Source organism: Xyrauchen texanus, chromosome 15 (genome assembly GCF_025860055.1).
Source record: "Xyrauchen texanus isolate HMW12.3.18 chromosome 15, RBS_HiC_50CHRs, whole genome shotgun sequence".
Taxonomy (NCBI): Eukaryota; Metazoa; Chordata; class Actinopteri; order Cypriniformes; family Catostomidae; genus Xyrauchen; species Xyrauchen texanus.
In genome coordinates, this window is record NC_068290.1 from 18,387,806 (window position 1) to 18,402,761 (window position 14,956).

Sequence of the window (14,956 nt, forward strand, 5' to 3'; positions counted from 1 at the left end):
GAGGCTTGGAGTGCCAAGAGGGCACCTGCAGGAGCGAGAATTTCATAAAAATGTTGGGGGGGGGGGGACAATAAACATAACAATTCTCAAGAGCAATTTTTGAAGGGGTTTTTTGTTGTTGCCCCGTTTGCGTTTGTATTATTTTATTTCTTAAACAATTATTTTAAGAATATATCATTATATTATTTACAATACACATATTTTTATGATATTTTAGGGGGGGACAACCCTCAGATGGGGGGTCCTGACCCTCCCGACCCCCCCCCTTTTGGTAGCCCAGGTTTACTTGATAAACTTGTCAGATTTTGGTAGGTGAATGTGTCCTCTAGTGTATAGTGGTGGTATTGCAAGGCAGAGAGACCCTCACTCAATCAGTAGTTTTGATGTATTTGAAGGCTGACATCAGCTATCTCTGTTCATAACTTTAATGTAAAAAGTTGGACATATTCATTATTAGATGCATATCATTAGTAATAGTAATTAGCATTAGTAATATTGATTCCTCCAAAATAAGCAATACTGTTGATTAATCAAATCTGGAACCTTGTAAAATATTTGTAAGATCAAATAATAGTGATCTACAATGCTATTTTGAATACTATTATATATATATATATATATATATATATATATATATATATATATATATATATATATATATATATACAGTGTTGGGAGAGTTACTTTTGAAATTTATTCCACTTCAGAATACATGCTTTAAAATGTACTTTGTAACCTTTTTCAGTTAGATTGAATACTTTCAAAAGTAACTCTCCCAACACTGTATATATATATATATATATACATATATATATATACATACATACATACATACATACATACATATATATATATAGAGCATTGTAGATCACTATTATTTTATCTTACAAATATTACGTCTTCAACACTGGTAGATTTTTTCACTTGTTTTGACTATAAAAAGTCTGCCAGTACAGTAAGACAAAATACACATGATAAAAATGCATTCTCTGAAAAGACTTAATATCTTATGCATTGTTGTTTCTAAAACAAGATTAATCAAATTTATCTTGTTTTAAGGATTTTTAGATATTTTTACAGGAGTGCAAAAATTATTATCAAGAATATGATTTTTGCCGTAAGATCAAAGGTCTTTCTAGAAAAAAAGAAATTATGATCCAATGTGAATTTTCTTGATAAAAAATATGATGGTGCCTGGTAACGTGCATGTAAAATGGCTAGAAATAGCATTTTAGCTTAGCAAAAGCTGACAATTTACACAAGCTTTATTTCTATTTCTTCTGCTCCAAACTTACACCAAACGTACTTCTCTGTCTGCTCGTATGACCGCTGTTCAAATGCACTTTGGATCGCATCATTTATATGCATTATAAATGTTTTCCATCTGAACGGACTAAATATTAAATGAAACAAATTACCATAAAATTCCAAGTAATCTCTTTGGTAATCAAAATACTTTTTGAATGTAACGGTATTCTAATTACAAATTATTTCAAATATAACTGTATTGGAACAGAGTTAAATATATTTTGTATTTTAAATACGTAATCCTGTTGGCCCATATTGATAGGATAGCATCTTGCAGTTGATGGAGATTTGTGGGATGCACATCCAGGGCACGAAGCTCCCGTTCCACCACATCCCAAAGATGCTCTATTGGGTTGAGATCTGGTGACTGTGGGGGACATTTTAGTACAGTGAACTCATTGTCATGTTCAAGAAACCAATTTGAAATGATTCAAGCTTTGTGACATGGTGCATTATCCTGCTGGAAGTAGCCATCAGAGGATGGGTACATGGTGGCCATAAAGGGATGGACATGGTCAGAAACAATGCTCAGGTAGGCCGTGGCATTTAAACGATGCCCAATTGGCACTAAGGGGCCTAAAGTGTGCCAAGAAAACATCCCCCACACCATTACACCACCACCACCAGCCTGCACAGTGGTAACAAGGCATGATGGATCCATGTTCTCATTCTGTTTACGCCAAATTCTAACTCTACCATCTGAATGTCTCAACAGAAATCGAGACTCATCAGACCAGGCAACATTTTTCCAGTCTTCAACTGTCCAATTTTGGTGAGCTCTTGCAAATTGTAGCCTCTTTTTCCTATTTGTAGTGGAGATGAGTGGTACCCGGTGGGGTTTTCTGCTGTTGTAGCCCATCCGCCTCAAGGTTGTGCATGTTGTGGCTTCACAAATGCTTTGCTGAATACTTCGGTTGTAACGAGTGGTTATTTCAGGCAAAGTTGCTCTTCTATCAGCTTGAATCAGTCGGCCCATTCTCCTCTGACCTCTAGCATCAACAAGGCATTTTCGCCCACAGGACTGCCGCATACTGGATGTTTTTCCCTTTTCACACCATTCTTTGTAAACCCTAGAAATGGTTGTGCGTGAAAATCCCAGTAACTGAGCAGATTGTGAAATACTCAGACCGGCCCGTCTGGCACAAACAACCATGCCACGCTCAAAATTGCTTAAATCACATTTCTTTCCCATTCTGACATTCAGTTTGGATTTCAGGAGATTGTCTTGACCAGGACCACACCCCTAAATGCATTGAAGCAACTGCCATGTGATTGGTTGATTAGATAATTGCATTAATGAGAAATTGAACAGGTGTTCCTAATAATCCTTTAGGTGAGTGTATATACAGTGGGTACGGAAAGTATTCAGACCCCCTTAAATTTTTCACTCTTTGTTATATTGCAGCCATTTGCTATAATCATTTAAGTTCATTTTTTTTCCTCATTATTGTACACACAGCACCACATATTGACAGAAAAGCACAGAATTGTTGACATTTTTGCACATGTATTAAAAAAGAAAAACTGAAATATCACATGGTCCTAAGTATTCAGACTCTTTGCTGTGACACTCATATATTTAATTCAGGTGCTGTCCATTTCTTCTGATCATCCTTGAGATGGTTCTACACCTTCAATTGAGTCCAGCTGTGTTTGATTATACTGATTGGACTTGATTAGGAAAGCCACACACCTGTCTATATAAGACCTTACAGCTCACAGTGCATGTCAGAGCAAATGAGAATCATGAGGTCAAAGGAACTGCCTGAAGAGCTCAGAGACAGAATTGTGGCAAGGCACAGATCTGGCCAAGGTTACAAAAAATTTCTGCTGCCCTTAAGGTTCATAAGAGCACAGTGGCCTCCATAATCCTTAAATGGAAGACGCTTGGGACAACCAGAACCCTTCCTAGAGCTGGCCGTCCGCCAAACTGAGCTATCGGGGAGAAGAGCCTTGGTGAGAGAGATAAAGAAGAACCCAAAGATCACTGTGGCTGAGCTCCAGAGATGCAGTCGGGAGATGGGAGAAAGTTGTAGTAAGTCAACCATCACTGCAGCCATCCACCAGTCGGGGCTTTATGGCAGAGTGGCCCGACGGAAGCCTCTCCTCAGTGCAAGACACATGAAAGCCTGCATGGAGTTTGCTAAAAAACACCTGAAGGACTCCAAGATGGTGATAAATAAGATTCTCTGCTGAGACCAGATAGAACTTTTGGCCTTAATTCTAAGCGGTATGTGTGGAGAAAACCAGGCACTGCTCATCACCTGTCCAATACAGTCTCAACAGTGAAGCATGGTGGTGGCAGCATCATGCTGTGGGGGTGTTTTTCAGCTGCAGGGACAGGACGACTGGTTGCAATCGAGGGAAAGATGAATGCGCCAAGTACAGGGATATCCTGGATCTGAAAACCTTCTCCAGAGTGCTCTGGACCTCAGACTGGGCCAAGGTTCACCTTCCAACAAGACAATGACCCTAAGCACACCGCTAAAATAACGAAGGAGTGGCTTCACAACAACTCCGTGACTGTTCTTGAATGGCCCAGCCAGAGCCCTGACTTAAACCCAATTGAGCATCTCTGGAGAGACCTGAAAATGGCTGTCCACTCAACGCTTACTCATCCAACCTGACAGAACTGGAGAGGATCTGCAAGGAGGAATGGCAGAGGATACCCAAATCCAGATGTGAAAAACTTGTTGCATCTTTCCCAAAAAGACTCATGGCTGTATTAGATCAAAAGGGTGCTTCTACTAAATACTGAACAAAGGGTCTGAATACTTAGGACCATGTGATATTTCAGTTTTTCTTTTTAATAAATGTGCAAAAATGTCAACAATTCTGTGTTTTTCTGTCAATATGGGGTGCTGTGTGTAAAATAATAAGGAAAAAAATGAACTTAAATGATTTTAGCAAATGGCTGCAATATAACAAAGAGTGAAAAATTTAAGGGGTCTGAATACTTTCCGTACCCACTGTATATATATATATATATATATATATATATATATATATACTACCATTCAAAAGTTTAGAAATGTTTATTATTCTAAAATGTAGAATTTTCTACATTTTAGAATAATAGTAAATTCATCACAACTATGGAATAATAGAAATGGAAATATGGGAATTATGTTGTGATTAAAAAAATCCAAAATAAATCAAAACTATGTTATATTTGAGCATCTTTTCTGCTCCTCTTAATTATTCAGTCCAAGTCATCAATTTCTATACACAAAAACATTTTTTTTATATAAAATTTTAGTTTTATAATGAAATAAATTAAAAGGTGGCACAATTATATTTTTGTCAACAAAACTAATTTCATACATTTAAGCATACACCTTTACATCAAAAGATTTTTAAGATCATGAGAAACATTTCAGGCAAGTGACCCCAAACTTTTGTGTATATATATACAGTATATATATATATATATATATATTATATAACATAACAGTATGGCAGCAAAATATCAATATTAAAATAAACAATACATTCAAAATGTTTTAGTTGGAATAACACATTAAAAAATGCAGATCAATACACTTACGAATACACTGACAAAACAGACATTTACAGCACACATTTTGACATAGTTGTATATCATCAGTCAAGGAAGGAGGTATTGCCCCAAGTGAAGGAGTTCAATTACCTCGGGGTCTTGTTCACGAGTGAGGGGACAATGGAGTGGGAGGTTGGCCGGAGAATCAGGGCAGCGGGGTGGTATTGTACTCACTCTATCGCAACGTTGTCACGAAAAGAGAGCTGAGCCAGAAGGCAAAGCTCTGATTCTACTGGTCAATTTTTGTTCCTACCCTCACCTATGGTCATGAAGGCTGGGTCATGACCGAAAGAACTAGGTCACGAGTACAAGCGGCCGAAATGGGCTTCCTCAGAAGGGTGACGGGCTTCTCCCTTAGAGATAGGGTGAGGAGCTCAGTCATCCGTGAGGAGCTCGGAGTAGAGCCGCTGCTCCTTTGCGTCGAAAGGAGTCAGTTGAGGTGGTTTGGGCATCTGGTAAGGATGCCCCCTGGCCGCCTCCCTAGGGAGGAGTTTCAGGCAGGTCCAGCTGGGAGGAGGCCTCGGGGAAGACCCAGGATTAGGTGGAGAGATTACATCTCCACACTGGCCTGGGAACGCCTCGGGGTTCCCCAGTCAGAGCTGGTTAATGTGGCTCGGGATAGGGAAGTTTGGGGCCCCCTGCTGGAGCAGCTGCCCCCACGACCCGACTACGGATAAGCGGTTGAAGATGGATGGATGGATGGATGTATATCATCAGAGATGATAGATAGATTTTTATCCTTTATTCTCCATCTCTATCCATTGTCCAGCTTGTGAATTTTTCTACATGCCTTGTTTAATAATGATCTTCTGGCGTAGATTCTTTGCAGTGGTCTCAGTTGGGGTTGTAGTGCCAGTGCAGGGCAGCCCGTGAGCAGCCACATACTTTTTATAGGCCTCCCGGATTATCCTAAATGCCTGTACATTAGCGTATGGAATGTCTGTGATGGGGTCTCGGTAGAGCGCAGGCTTATGGGTAACAGGGCACACCTCTTGGGTAGGTATGCGAGGAGCCTGGGAATGGGAGAAAAAGCGCTGGAAGGTTTCATCATCACTGAATGTGATGTAGGTGCGGGAGCATTTGGCAGCCCCTGGTGGCACAGAAGCGTTTACTGCAGCTGCATTGGATAGGGCACTATGTTTAGTAAGGATTGAGTCTGATTGAGAAGAAGCTTGTGTAGGCTGGGAGCCTGGATTCTGCTGGGCATCTTGGTCCAACCTGTCCATGAGATATAAAGAAATAAAGAACTAAAGAACAGTAAACATTTGAAACGTTATTTTGTTTTTGTTCAAATCCTTTTTCTATCCCAGCTTAATATCTATAAGTAAGCCTTTCATTGGTTAAATAATTTGGTGATGTTAAATACTCATATATTGTTGGTTCTGCCAATTTAGATCAAATGAAAGGATGGTGAAGTATTTGTAAACATAAAGAACACTTTGTTATTTATCTTTGGAGATAAAGTAGATAAAGAACACTTTATCTACACATTTTCACATGCCAGGCAATATAAAAGTTGATGTGTGTCAGCAAAGCACACCCCACTTAACAAAATTAAAGTCTAAAGTTTAATGTTAAGAGAGGTGTGCATCTCTAAAGTCTTAAGCCAAGAGCAGTATACATGTATATTAAGTCATTATAATAAGATGAGAAAGTACCCCTCCACATCCACATTCTCCTCTTTGAGACTGACATCAGACACCAGGGGCATTAGCACAGATTGATACCGGATAACAGAACCCACACACTGACGCTTCATATGGACCTGTCTCTTCTTTTTGGCCTCCAAACGCTCATAATTTTCTGCAAAATAAATACAAATATAGACACTTCACACAGTGCTATTAGCCTTCAAGTTTTAGACAAAAACAATCAATTAACAAAACAATACTCTGTCTTACAGTAATTAATCCTTTAAGCTCAAATGGGCCCGCGAGAAAATAATTATTATGAAAATATTAATAACTACATTCTTGACCAACACAAAACACATTTGAAAGCGTACAAGCTATACTTTCAATGCATGTAGGCATTATGACGAATAATGAAAAAGAGCTTTGAAATTTGCAAATAAATCAGAAGTGTTACATTTGAAAATTAAAAACAAACAAAACATTTCTAAAAACATATTATTGCAATCTCACAAAAAAATAAATTTAAGTAACAGCTAAGTATATAAAAGTCTTTGACAGTTACGTTGTATATGCCGCATTTCGCTTATAATTTCATGAAAAATAAAAAGAACATAAAATCTCACATACCACTAAGAGGAGGCGATTATCTTTTAAATGAGCCCACACACTAGGTAATCAGATGCATAGATCATTTAGATAACCCACAGAAAGCACAATGTTACATATGGCCACCAGGAGATTGCACCAAGTAACTGACACAAACACAATGATGCAGACTCATTGAGTCAAAAGGCACTGATTCTGTGAAATCACATTACTAAAATCATGTCTGCATGCTATGCAAACCTTAAGTCATTGTTGTGTTTGCAGGTGTAATTAGTTTTTATGTACAATTATTGTTACATTTGTTTCGAGATGTTTTTGGACACTATGATCAATTATTTTTGTAATGCTAACTTTTGATTGCTTTGTCATATGAACACAGATACAGTTAACATGACAGGCACAAAACAAAAGCAGTTTTTTGGAGACACCTTATTTATGCCCACAGATATAGAAAGTCAAATAATAAAAATAATAAAAAATGTTTTGGTGATTTTTCAGCAGTTTTGAAGTCTCAGAATGTATCATAATCTATATCATTAAAACACTTGAAAAGTTTTCTTTATAATGTTACCAAACACTTGACCCTCCTTGTGTTCTTTTCTTTTTTTTTTTTTTTGTCAAGTTATATGCCTTTTAATTTTGGGTTTGCCACTGAAATGTGAAATCTTTAAAAACACCTTCAGAGCTTAAACGGTTAATGCATATTTGTGCTGGCAAGTCAAGAGCCAATGTGCCACAAATGTCATGATGTCATGAAATCGATACAATATTAGCAATTGATTCTTACTGTTCCAGTCAAACTTTCTGAAATAACAATGCCAATGTAATTTTTCTGTTCATGTCTGCTTCTCACCCAGTGATCGGAGATTAATCTCTGCTGTGACCTTGGCCTCTGCCAAAAGTTCAGCCTGGGTCAAAGGTCGCTCATGTCTCGTACCTTTCCTTCGGCGGGGAGCAACCTGTCTTTCTTGCAGCCTTAGGTATGTCAGTCGTGTGTGTTCAGTTGTGGACTGACGAACCGACTTCCTGTCTAAGAAAGAGATAATTCATTTACAATTCATTTACAATTCAATTACAACTGAATTACAATCCATCAAACACAGACTCATTTAAGTTCACTCAAACTGAATGTTTTGGTCATTTTACAAACTCTCCAAATGTGATGGAGTTGCAGGGACATATACTGAAATTGCCAAATTTGCTGTTCCAAGTAGAGATATAAACATGACTCATAAACAACTTAGCAAAGGCATTTACATCTTTATTAGTCCACATGCAAATTTTATAGCACTGGATATAATCTAAATCATCTGAAAAACAATGACTTCAGGACTTAATGCTATGTTTATACATACCTGGACTGAAAATTAAATATGCAGTAGGTGGTTTATCTCAAATGTATTCTGATTGGAAAACTCTGTTATCACACTCTATTTACATCCAATTACTTCCTTGTTTTTCATACGAAATATTTTTAAGGCTGTCACTTCCTGGGAAAGGGAGGGCTGGAGAAAAGAATGGCACAACCACAAAAGTCTGTCTTTGGTAATGTCTTTTTACACACAGGATAAACAGTGGAACTAAAGCACAAGACAGCTCTTACTCTTGCTGATGTCCTCTTGTAGTTCAGGGGGATTGTATTTGTTAATCTTTGTCTTGTCTATCCTTCTGGGCAGCTCAGTCGGTTTACGTGGTTTTGGTTTCTGTTTTACCACTTTAACTGGCTCCTACACAAGCACAAAGAATGAGGAACACAGCAGCACAAAGTAAATTAAATGTAAAAAATATTTCTAGGATGACAAGAAAATCTATGGTTTAGTAATTACTTGGCAATGCACCAAATCTGTACAAACTTGTAGCTGCACAGACAGTTTCACCTAAACTCAGTCTTAGTCCTCTCTTTACTCAGGATTGTATATCAGTGTTTAGGGACATTACATAATGTTGTTTGTCTGGTCACAATGTAATAAACACTTTTTATGAAACACTTAATTTTACACAGTTGACACACTGAGATGACTCTAACTGTTTGGTTTCATTAAACCACACAGACTCTCCAAGAATACCTTGTAAGCTTTGGTCACCACTCTGCTCTTCCTCCGTGGTCCATCCTCTTCCAGCTCGCTGTCGGGTTCATCACCTTCATCAATGTCAAAGTCGCTGTCCACCTCATCCTCTGTTTCAGACAGGTCGCCTTTATACTCCTCATCACCTGATTCCTGCAGAAATCAAGTTTTGATGACTAAGTCTCTGATAGTGGAGATACTAGACAGGTTGCATGTTACATATAATGAGACAAAGAACTGAATGTGATGGGAAGGCTGTAAAATTCAGCATTTACCCAAATTATAGTAATGTTTTCATCCTGAAACCAAAGTAAAAAACGTTTTATAAATATAGTGTTTAGTACATTTGATTTTTTCTTCAGAGGATGTCAGGACCCAAATAGTATGAAAATTATGGATGGTTTGTCCATTCACAAATAAAATTTGAGGTTTTGAGCTAATTTTCTTCTTTAACAAAATATGCTTTTAGTTTTTACCCTATTCCCATGTGGTATCACCCAATATTTGACAACTCATGTACTGAGTCTTGATGTTCCTTAGCAAAGGGTTTTCTTGTAAAAGAAAATCAGAAAACTCACTAACTTTTTCTTATGTTTATTTACAAGAAAAGGTTGAAAATGTATCAAATACTAATGATAATTACAAAATAATACATAAAATGTGCTGAATTGTGGTCAAACTGCCAAATTTGGTATGTTTGAAAAGCCAGGGAGACCTCTTTAAAGGAATACTTCACCCAGAAATAAACATTCTCTCATAATTTACTTACTTTCATGCCATGTGTATGACTTTCTTCTGCTGAATATTATTAAGAATATTTCAGCTCTGTAGGTCCTTCCAATGCAAGTGAATAGTGACCAAACCTTTGAAGCTCCAAAATTCACATAAAGGCAGCATAAAAGTAATCCATACGATGACCATTGTACAAAGAGGCCTCAATTTGTTCCTGGAAGGCAGCATATGTCCTAACCAACACCCTAATCCTAACCAACTGTTAATCAGAAGGTTGCTGGTTCGATCCCCACAGCCACCACCATTGTGTCCTTGAGAAGGCACTTAAGGTTGCTCTGGGGGGATTGTCCCTGTAATAACTGTAAGTCGCTTTGGATAAAAGTGTCTGCCAAATGCATAAATGTAAATGTAAATATGGAGCCTGTAAAACTGAGTACCCTGCAAGGAAAAAACAGTCACTTTTCTCCAACCACACCATACAACTCCAGTGGTTTAATTTATGTCTTCTGAATTGATGCAATCACTTTGTGTGAGAAGCAGATCAACATTTCAATAGTTTTTTACTATAAAACTCCACTTTGATCATTGAAATTTTCAACATTGATCTGTTTCTCACCCACACCTATCACATAAATTCTGAAGAGATTAAAACGCTGGAGTCATATGGATAACTTTTATGCTGCCTTTATGTCATTTTTGGAGCTTGAAAGGTCTGGTCACCATTAACTTGCATTGTATGGACCTACAGAGCTCAAATGTTATTCTAAAAATCTTAGTTTGTATTCTGCAGAAGAAAGAAAGTCATAAACATTTGGGATGGCATGAGGGTGAGTAAATGATGAGAGAATCTTCCTTTTGGGGCGAACTACCCCTTTAAGATACACTAGGATTTACAATGGTATGGGCTAAGAGAAATTTAAATAATAAAATGGCCTCTACATAAGACAAACACGAATGGCTGGGTCTCAGGGGGGTTTAAATGGAATAAATAAAAAGCTAAAAGACTCTGTGCCTTGAAATATACCAGAGAATCTTCAACTGTCTGATAGGCTCATTTCAAGAATACAGATCACGGTGACATGATTCTTAAATTTTTCCAAGCTGCATAAATATGTCAGTGCAAGCCGCGCGCGCAGGTTATATTCCATCACTCACATCGTGAAATCCTCCATAGGTGGTCTTGTAGAACTCATCCTCCTCTTCTGCATCCAGCAGTCTGGACATGCGGTTGCCCGCAGTCTTCCGGGGAGCCCTGCTGAAAGCTAAACTCATTCTGACATATGGATGTGTTCCAGTATCAGCTAGGTGCAAATAATACAAATAAATGTATGTCGTGAAAAGTTAAAGGAGTTAAAAATGGACCAGATTTCAATCTGTTGCGTAGCTGTATAAACTCAACCAAATAATTATATCACCGTACATGTTGATCTTTCTAAATATTATTAGAGAGCACAACAGTGCGAAAGATAAAGGCATGACAGCGGAATAAACATCAGACTTACTAGTCTAATGGGCATTGAATGAGTAGTCGATGTAGGGGATCTCGTTCAGACCAAACCAATAGAATTAAGAGATTTATCGCACGGCCGCCAGGGGGAGACACAAGTTCAGTCAGCCTGAAAACCACCGCACTACAATACCCCTGTGTTAAGAAACGATTATTCAAGTTCATCTTCTGAACGTTTTATGACAGTCAACTGTAAACACAGCCCATCGAAATGATCAGGAAAGCATATATAACATTTGAATAGCCCATTTGCTTGTTAAATGTTATGGTTGGCAATGACAATTTGCCAATATGCTAATGTAAACAAAGCTCTTATCTCAAATTAAATCTCAAGGAAACAATTAAATGGAATGTAAGATAAAGTTCTTCAGATATTTTTCACGTGAATTCAACACAAATGAGAGAACACATGTTGGAAATCATGTTGGGGTTTGACATGCCCTGAATCAGTGGTTTCCTTTTCGTGAAGTGAAAGAACTATGATGTCTGAAAAGCACAGATCTATAGTTACATCTGGGAGAATGATTGTTAGTTTAGCAGAACTGTGGAGGATGGGCTGCTCATTCATTCATTTATTTAAAAGGGGTTGAATTGTGAAGAATGATCCACACTTGAGGGCAGAGACCAGTTTTTAGACTGGCCTTGGTACTGCTCTTATTTACTACATGGAAAATTGCTGTCGGTTGATATGGCCTACAGTGACATAGGCCTACATGGGACTTTTAAAAGGCCAAATAGTTTCACCAAAAAATGAAAACCGGACATTTTAATGTCAGGGTACTTTTATTTTTATTTTTTCTTTCTGGGTGTATAACAACAACAAAAGTTTGTAAAAGTCCTATGGGGGGAAACCGAGAAAGGATATGGTCAATAATTTTATTGAGCTGTTGAATTCATTAAAGACAACAAAACAACATAGGTCAAACTCTGTCATCTTTGGATGAGAAAAGGGAACTCATCACTGGGATAAAAAAAAAACTATCTTGAACATTTATTGTATTTTGGCAATGATTTAAAATACCAGTTGTAGATTGCAGGAAGAATTTCCCAAAAGGTCAAGCTTGTGTGTATTCCAAGGTCCCATGTTTGTTTTCCCAATCCTGCTGTGGGAAAGATTGAAGTACACATCTGATTGGCCACACCTGCATTTTCTCTCTCTTTCTCTCTCTCTCACTCACTCACACACACACACAAAGAGAAGTGGTGAATGGCATTCATATGTTCAATATTTCCTTGATGTCCAGTGAAAAAGTAAGGAATTCCAGTTGAGTTCCAGGTTTTTAAAAGAATATACAAATTCATTTCAATAGAGCCAAACATATTTTTTCATCACCTATTTATCATAGACATTAGGGTTTATTTGCTGGGAAATGAATGCAGTGTTGACAGAATGTGGTTGTCCTTGGAACAAAGATGAAGTGTGTGTTTTGTGCAAACATTAAATGTCATTCCGTCTCTACACATTTACATTCATTTGAAAACCAAAAGTAAAACATGTACACACCCACAAACACTGCGTTTTACTCTCCCAACCTGAACTGAAATTGCTTTCCTGGTCTTACATTTACATTTCATTTATGCATTTGGCAGACACTTTTATCCAAAGCAACTTACAGTGCACTTATTACAGGGAAAATCCCCCCCAGAGCAAGCTGGAGTTAAGTGCCTTGCTCAAGGGCCCAACAGTGGCATGTTGGTGGTGCTGGGGCTTGAACCCCTGACCTTCTGGTCAGTAACCCTGAGCCACCACTGAGCCACCACTGCCCCTGGTCTGTCATATATATATATATATATATGACAGACCAGGGAATCCACCATGTGTGGAATAATTATATTTAGGTAACATATATATATATAACTAACTGTATTGAAAGTAAACATACCGCAGTATACCCAAAATAAGTTAACTGAATGTTTTAAATACTTTGAAATCTTCAAGGTTTAAATCATCTGCATGTTCTAAACTATACAGCTTGTAGATTTGCTGAGTGAACGTTGGTGGTTAAACATTTCTTGTTTATGACCATGATTAACAGAGAAAGCATGCTTTTATTTCCTCCCACGCTGATGCTTATTGAAGTTAGAGGTGTGTTTGCATTGTTTCAGAGAAGAAAGAAGGGACAAAGTATAATAATATAATCTCTAACATACAGTGAATCTAATGCAGATGTAATCCTTCTCTGTACCAGTTTACAAAATTTCTCAGAACAAGGTTTTGAAGGTTCTAAAAATGCTATGTGGAGAATGAGCAAGTTTCAGCTTAAAGTAAAAATATGGATGGAGCCATGCCCACAAAGAGAGCTTTGTGTTTGGAAGGGTATTCCGTTTCTTTTTTCTTTGATGTCTGGTTTTCCTGCTCCCTGTCTCTGTCTTCACCCCCATGCAGTCCTGCTCTGTCTTTAGAATACAAAAACGTCTGTGAAACAGAGAGGGGGCACTCTCATTCGCAAAAGAAATAGAAGCATTTCCTAACAATGATGCATTATATTGCATTTTGCATAAATACTGTTTACAGAATGAATTGTGTTTGTTGTTTTGTGGCACAGGGCTCAAAGGCTCTTTAGTGGGCAGTATGATTGGTACCATATGAAGTAGTTGTTTGGGCCTCTCTGAACACAGACATTATTCTAAGAGCTACAGTGGGAGATGATCTCACAGCTTGGGAATGTGAAAACACACTGCTGCTGGTAATCAATCTTTGTGGGGGTGTTACATATCTGTTCCCTCTAAAAACCTGGAATCTGGTATGCAGCCCACATGATACTGAAATAAAACAGAGATGAGGTGAGACAGGACGAGATTAGATTAGAATAGAGGAAAGGAAAGGAGATAAGGTCAGAAGAGAATAGACGGAAATCAAAAACCTCCAGAAATTAGAAACAGACAAGAAAAGTGTTTTTACACAAAGATGTGTGTCCAGCACTGTAATCAAAGGGTGTGAGAGGATCGTTATTTTTAATTAGTGGAACACAATGGACATTATAATCTCAATCCAGTTTAACAAGAATGCATAAATGCATGACCCAAATAGCATAACACATAAGTCAAAATGGGACACGCATATTTCAAGATGTTTAAGTTATGTAACGTTAATGACTCTATACCTATATTGTGCTTTTGTCTTCCTTTGTTTGGCCTGTCTTTCCCTTTTTGCATGCATCCATCTCAAGTGCATTACATCATTGTGTTACACAAGGACAGGGATCCTGTTTGGGCATGTTGAGAGACCAATGTTTTGACCTCAGAACAGAATGTTCTTGTCTGAGAAACCATGGTGACGTTTCTCAGACGTCCAGCCTCCCGCTCACATCATGACCTAATTTTGTCCTGAAACAGAGTAGAATACACCCAAGAGTGCATCAATATCTTAGAGACTTGTCTATTAGTAACAGAAAATGTAATGGAAAAAAACAGACATGTGTGGAATAATTATATTTAGGTAACAGAATCTTTATCACATGAAATGTGTGAAATCACAACATGATGTAAAACTGTTTCATATTTTCAGCCAAGCTTGAATGAAAGACTGACTTTTAATTCCTTT

At 37.8% G+C, this 14,956-nt stretch overlaps 1 protein-coding gene across 2 annotated transcripts; it reads right to left on the reverse strand.

Annotated features, from left to right (window-relative positions):
- Positions 1-4,730: 4,730 nt before the first annotated feature.
- LOC127655945 (vacuolar protein sorting-associated protein 72 homolog) lies at positions 4,731-11,385 on the reverse strand. Of its 2 annotated transcripts, none has more exons than XM_052144043.1 (6): positions 11,061-11,385; positions 9,174-9,326; positions 8,711-8,834; positions 8,045-8,137; positions 6,526-6,670; positions 4,731-6,085 (listed from the first exon to the last, which is right to left on the reverse strand). In XM_052144043.1, exons 1-6 carry the CDS (start codon positions 11,175-11,177, stop codon positions 5,650-5,652), a joined length of 1,068 nt encoding a protein of 355 aa, XP_052000003.1. In that variant the 5' UTR covers positions 11,178-11,385; the 3' UTR covers positions 4,731-5,649. The 2 variants fall into 2 exon arrangements, with proteins under 2 accessions (XP_052000003.1, XP_052000001.1); XM_052144041.1 differs by having other exon boundaries at positions 7,961-8,137.
- Between the last annotated feature and the right edge of the window lie 3,571 nt (positions 11,386-14,956).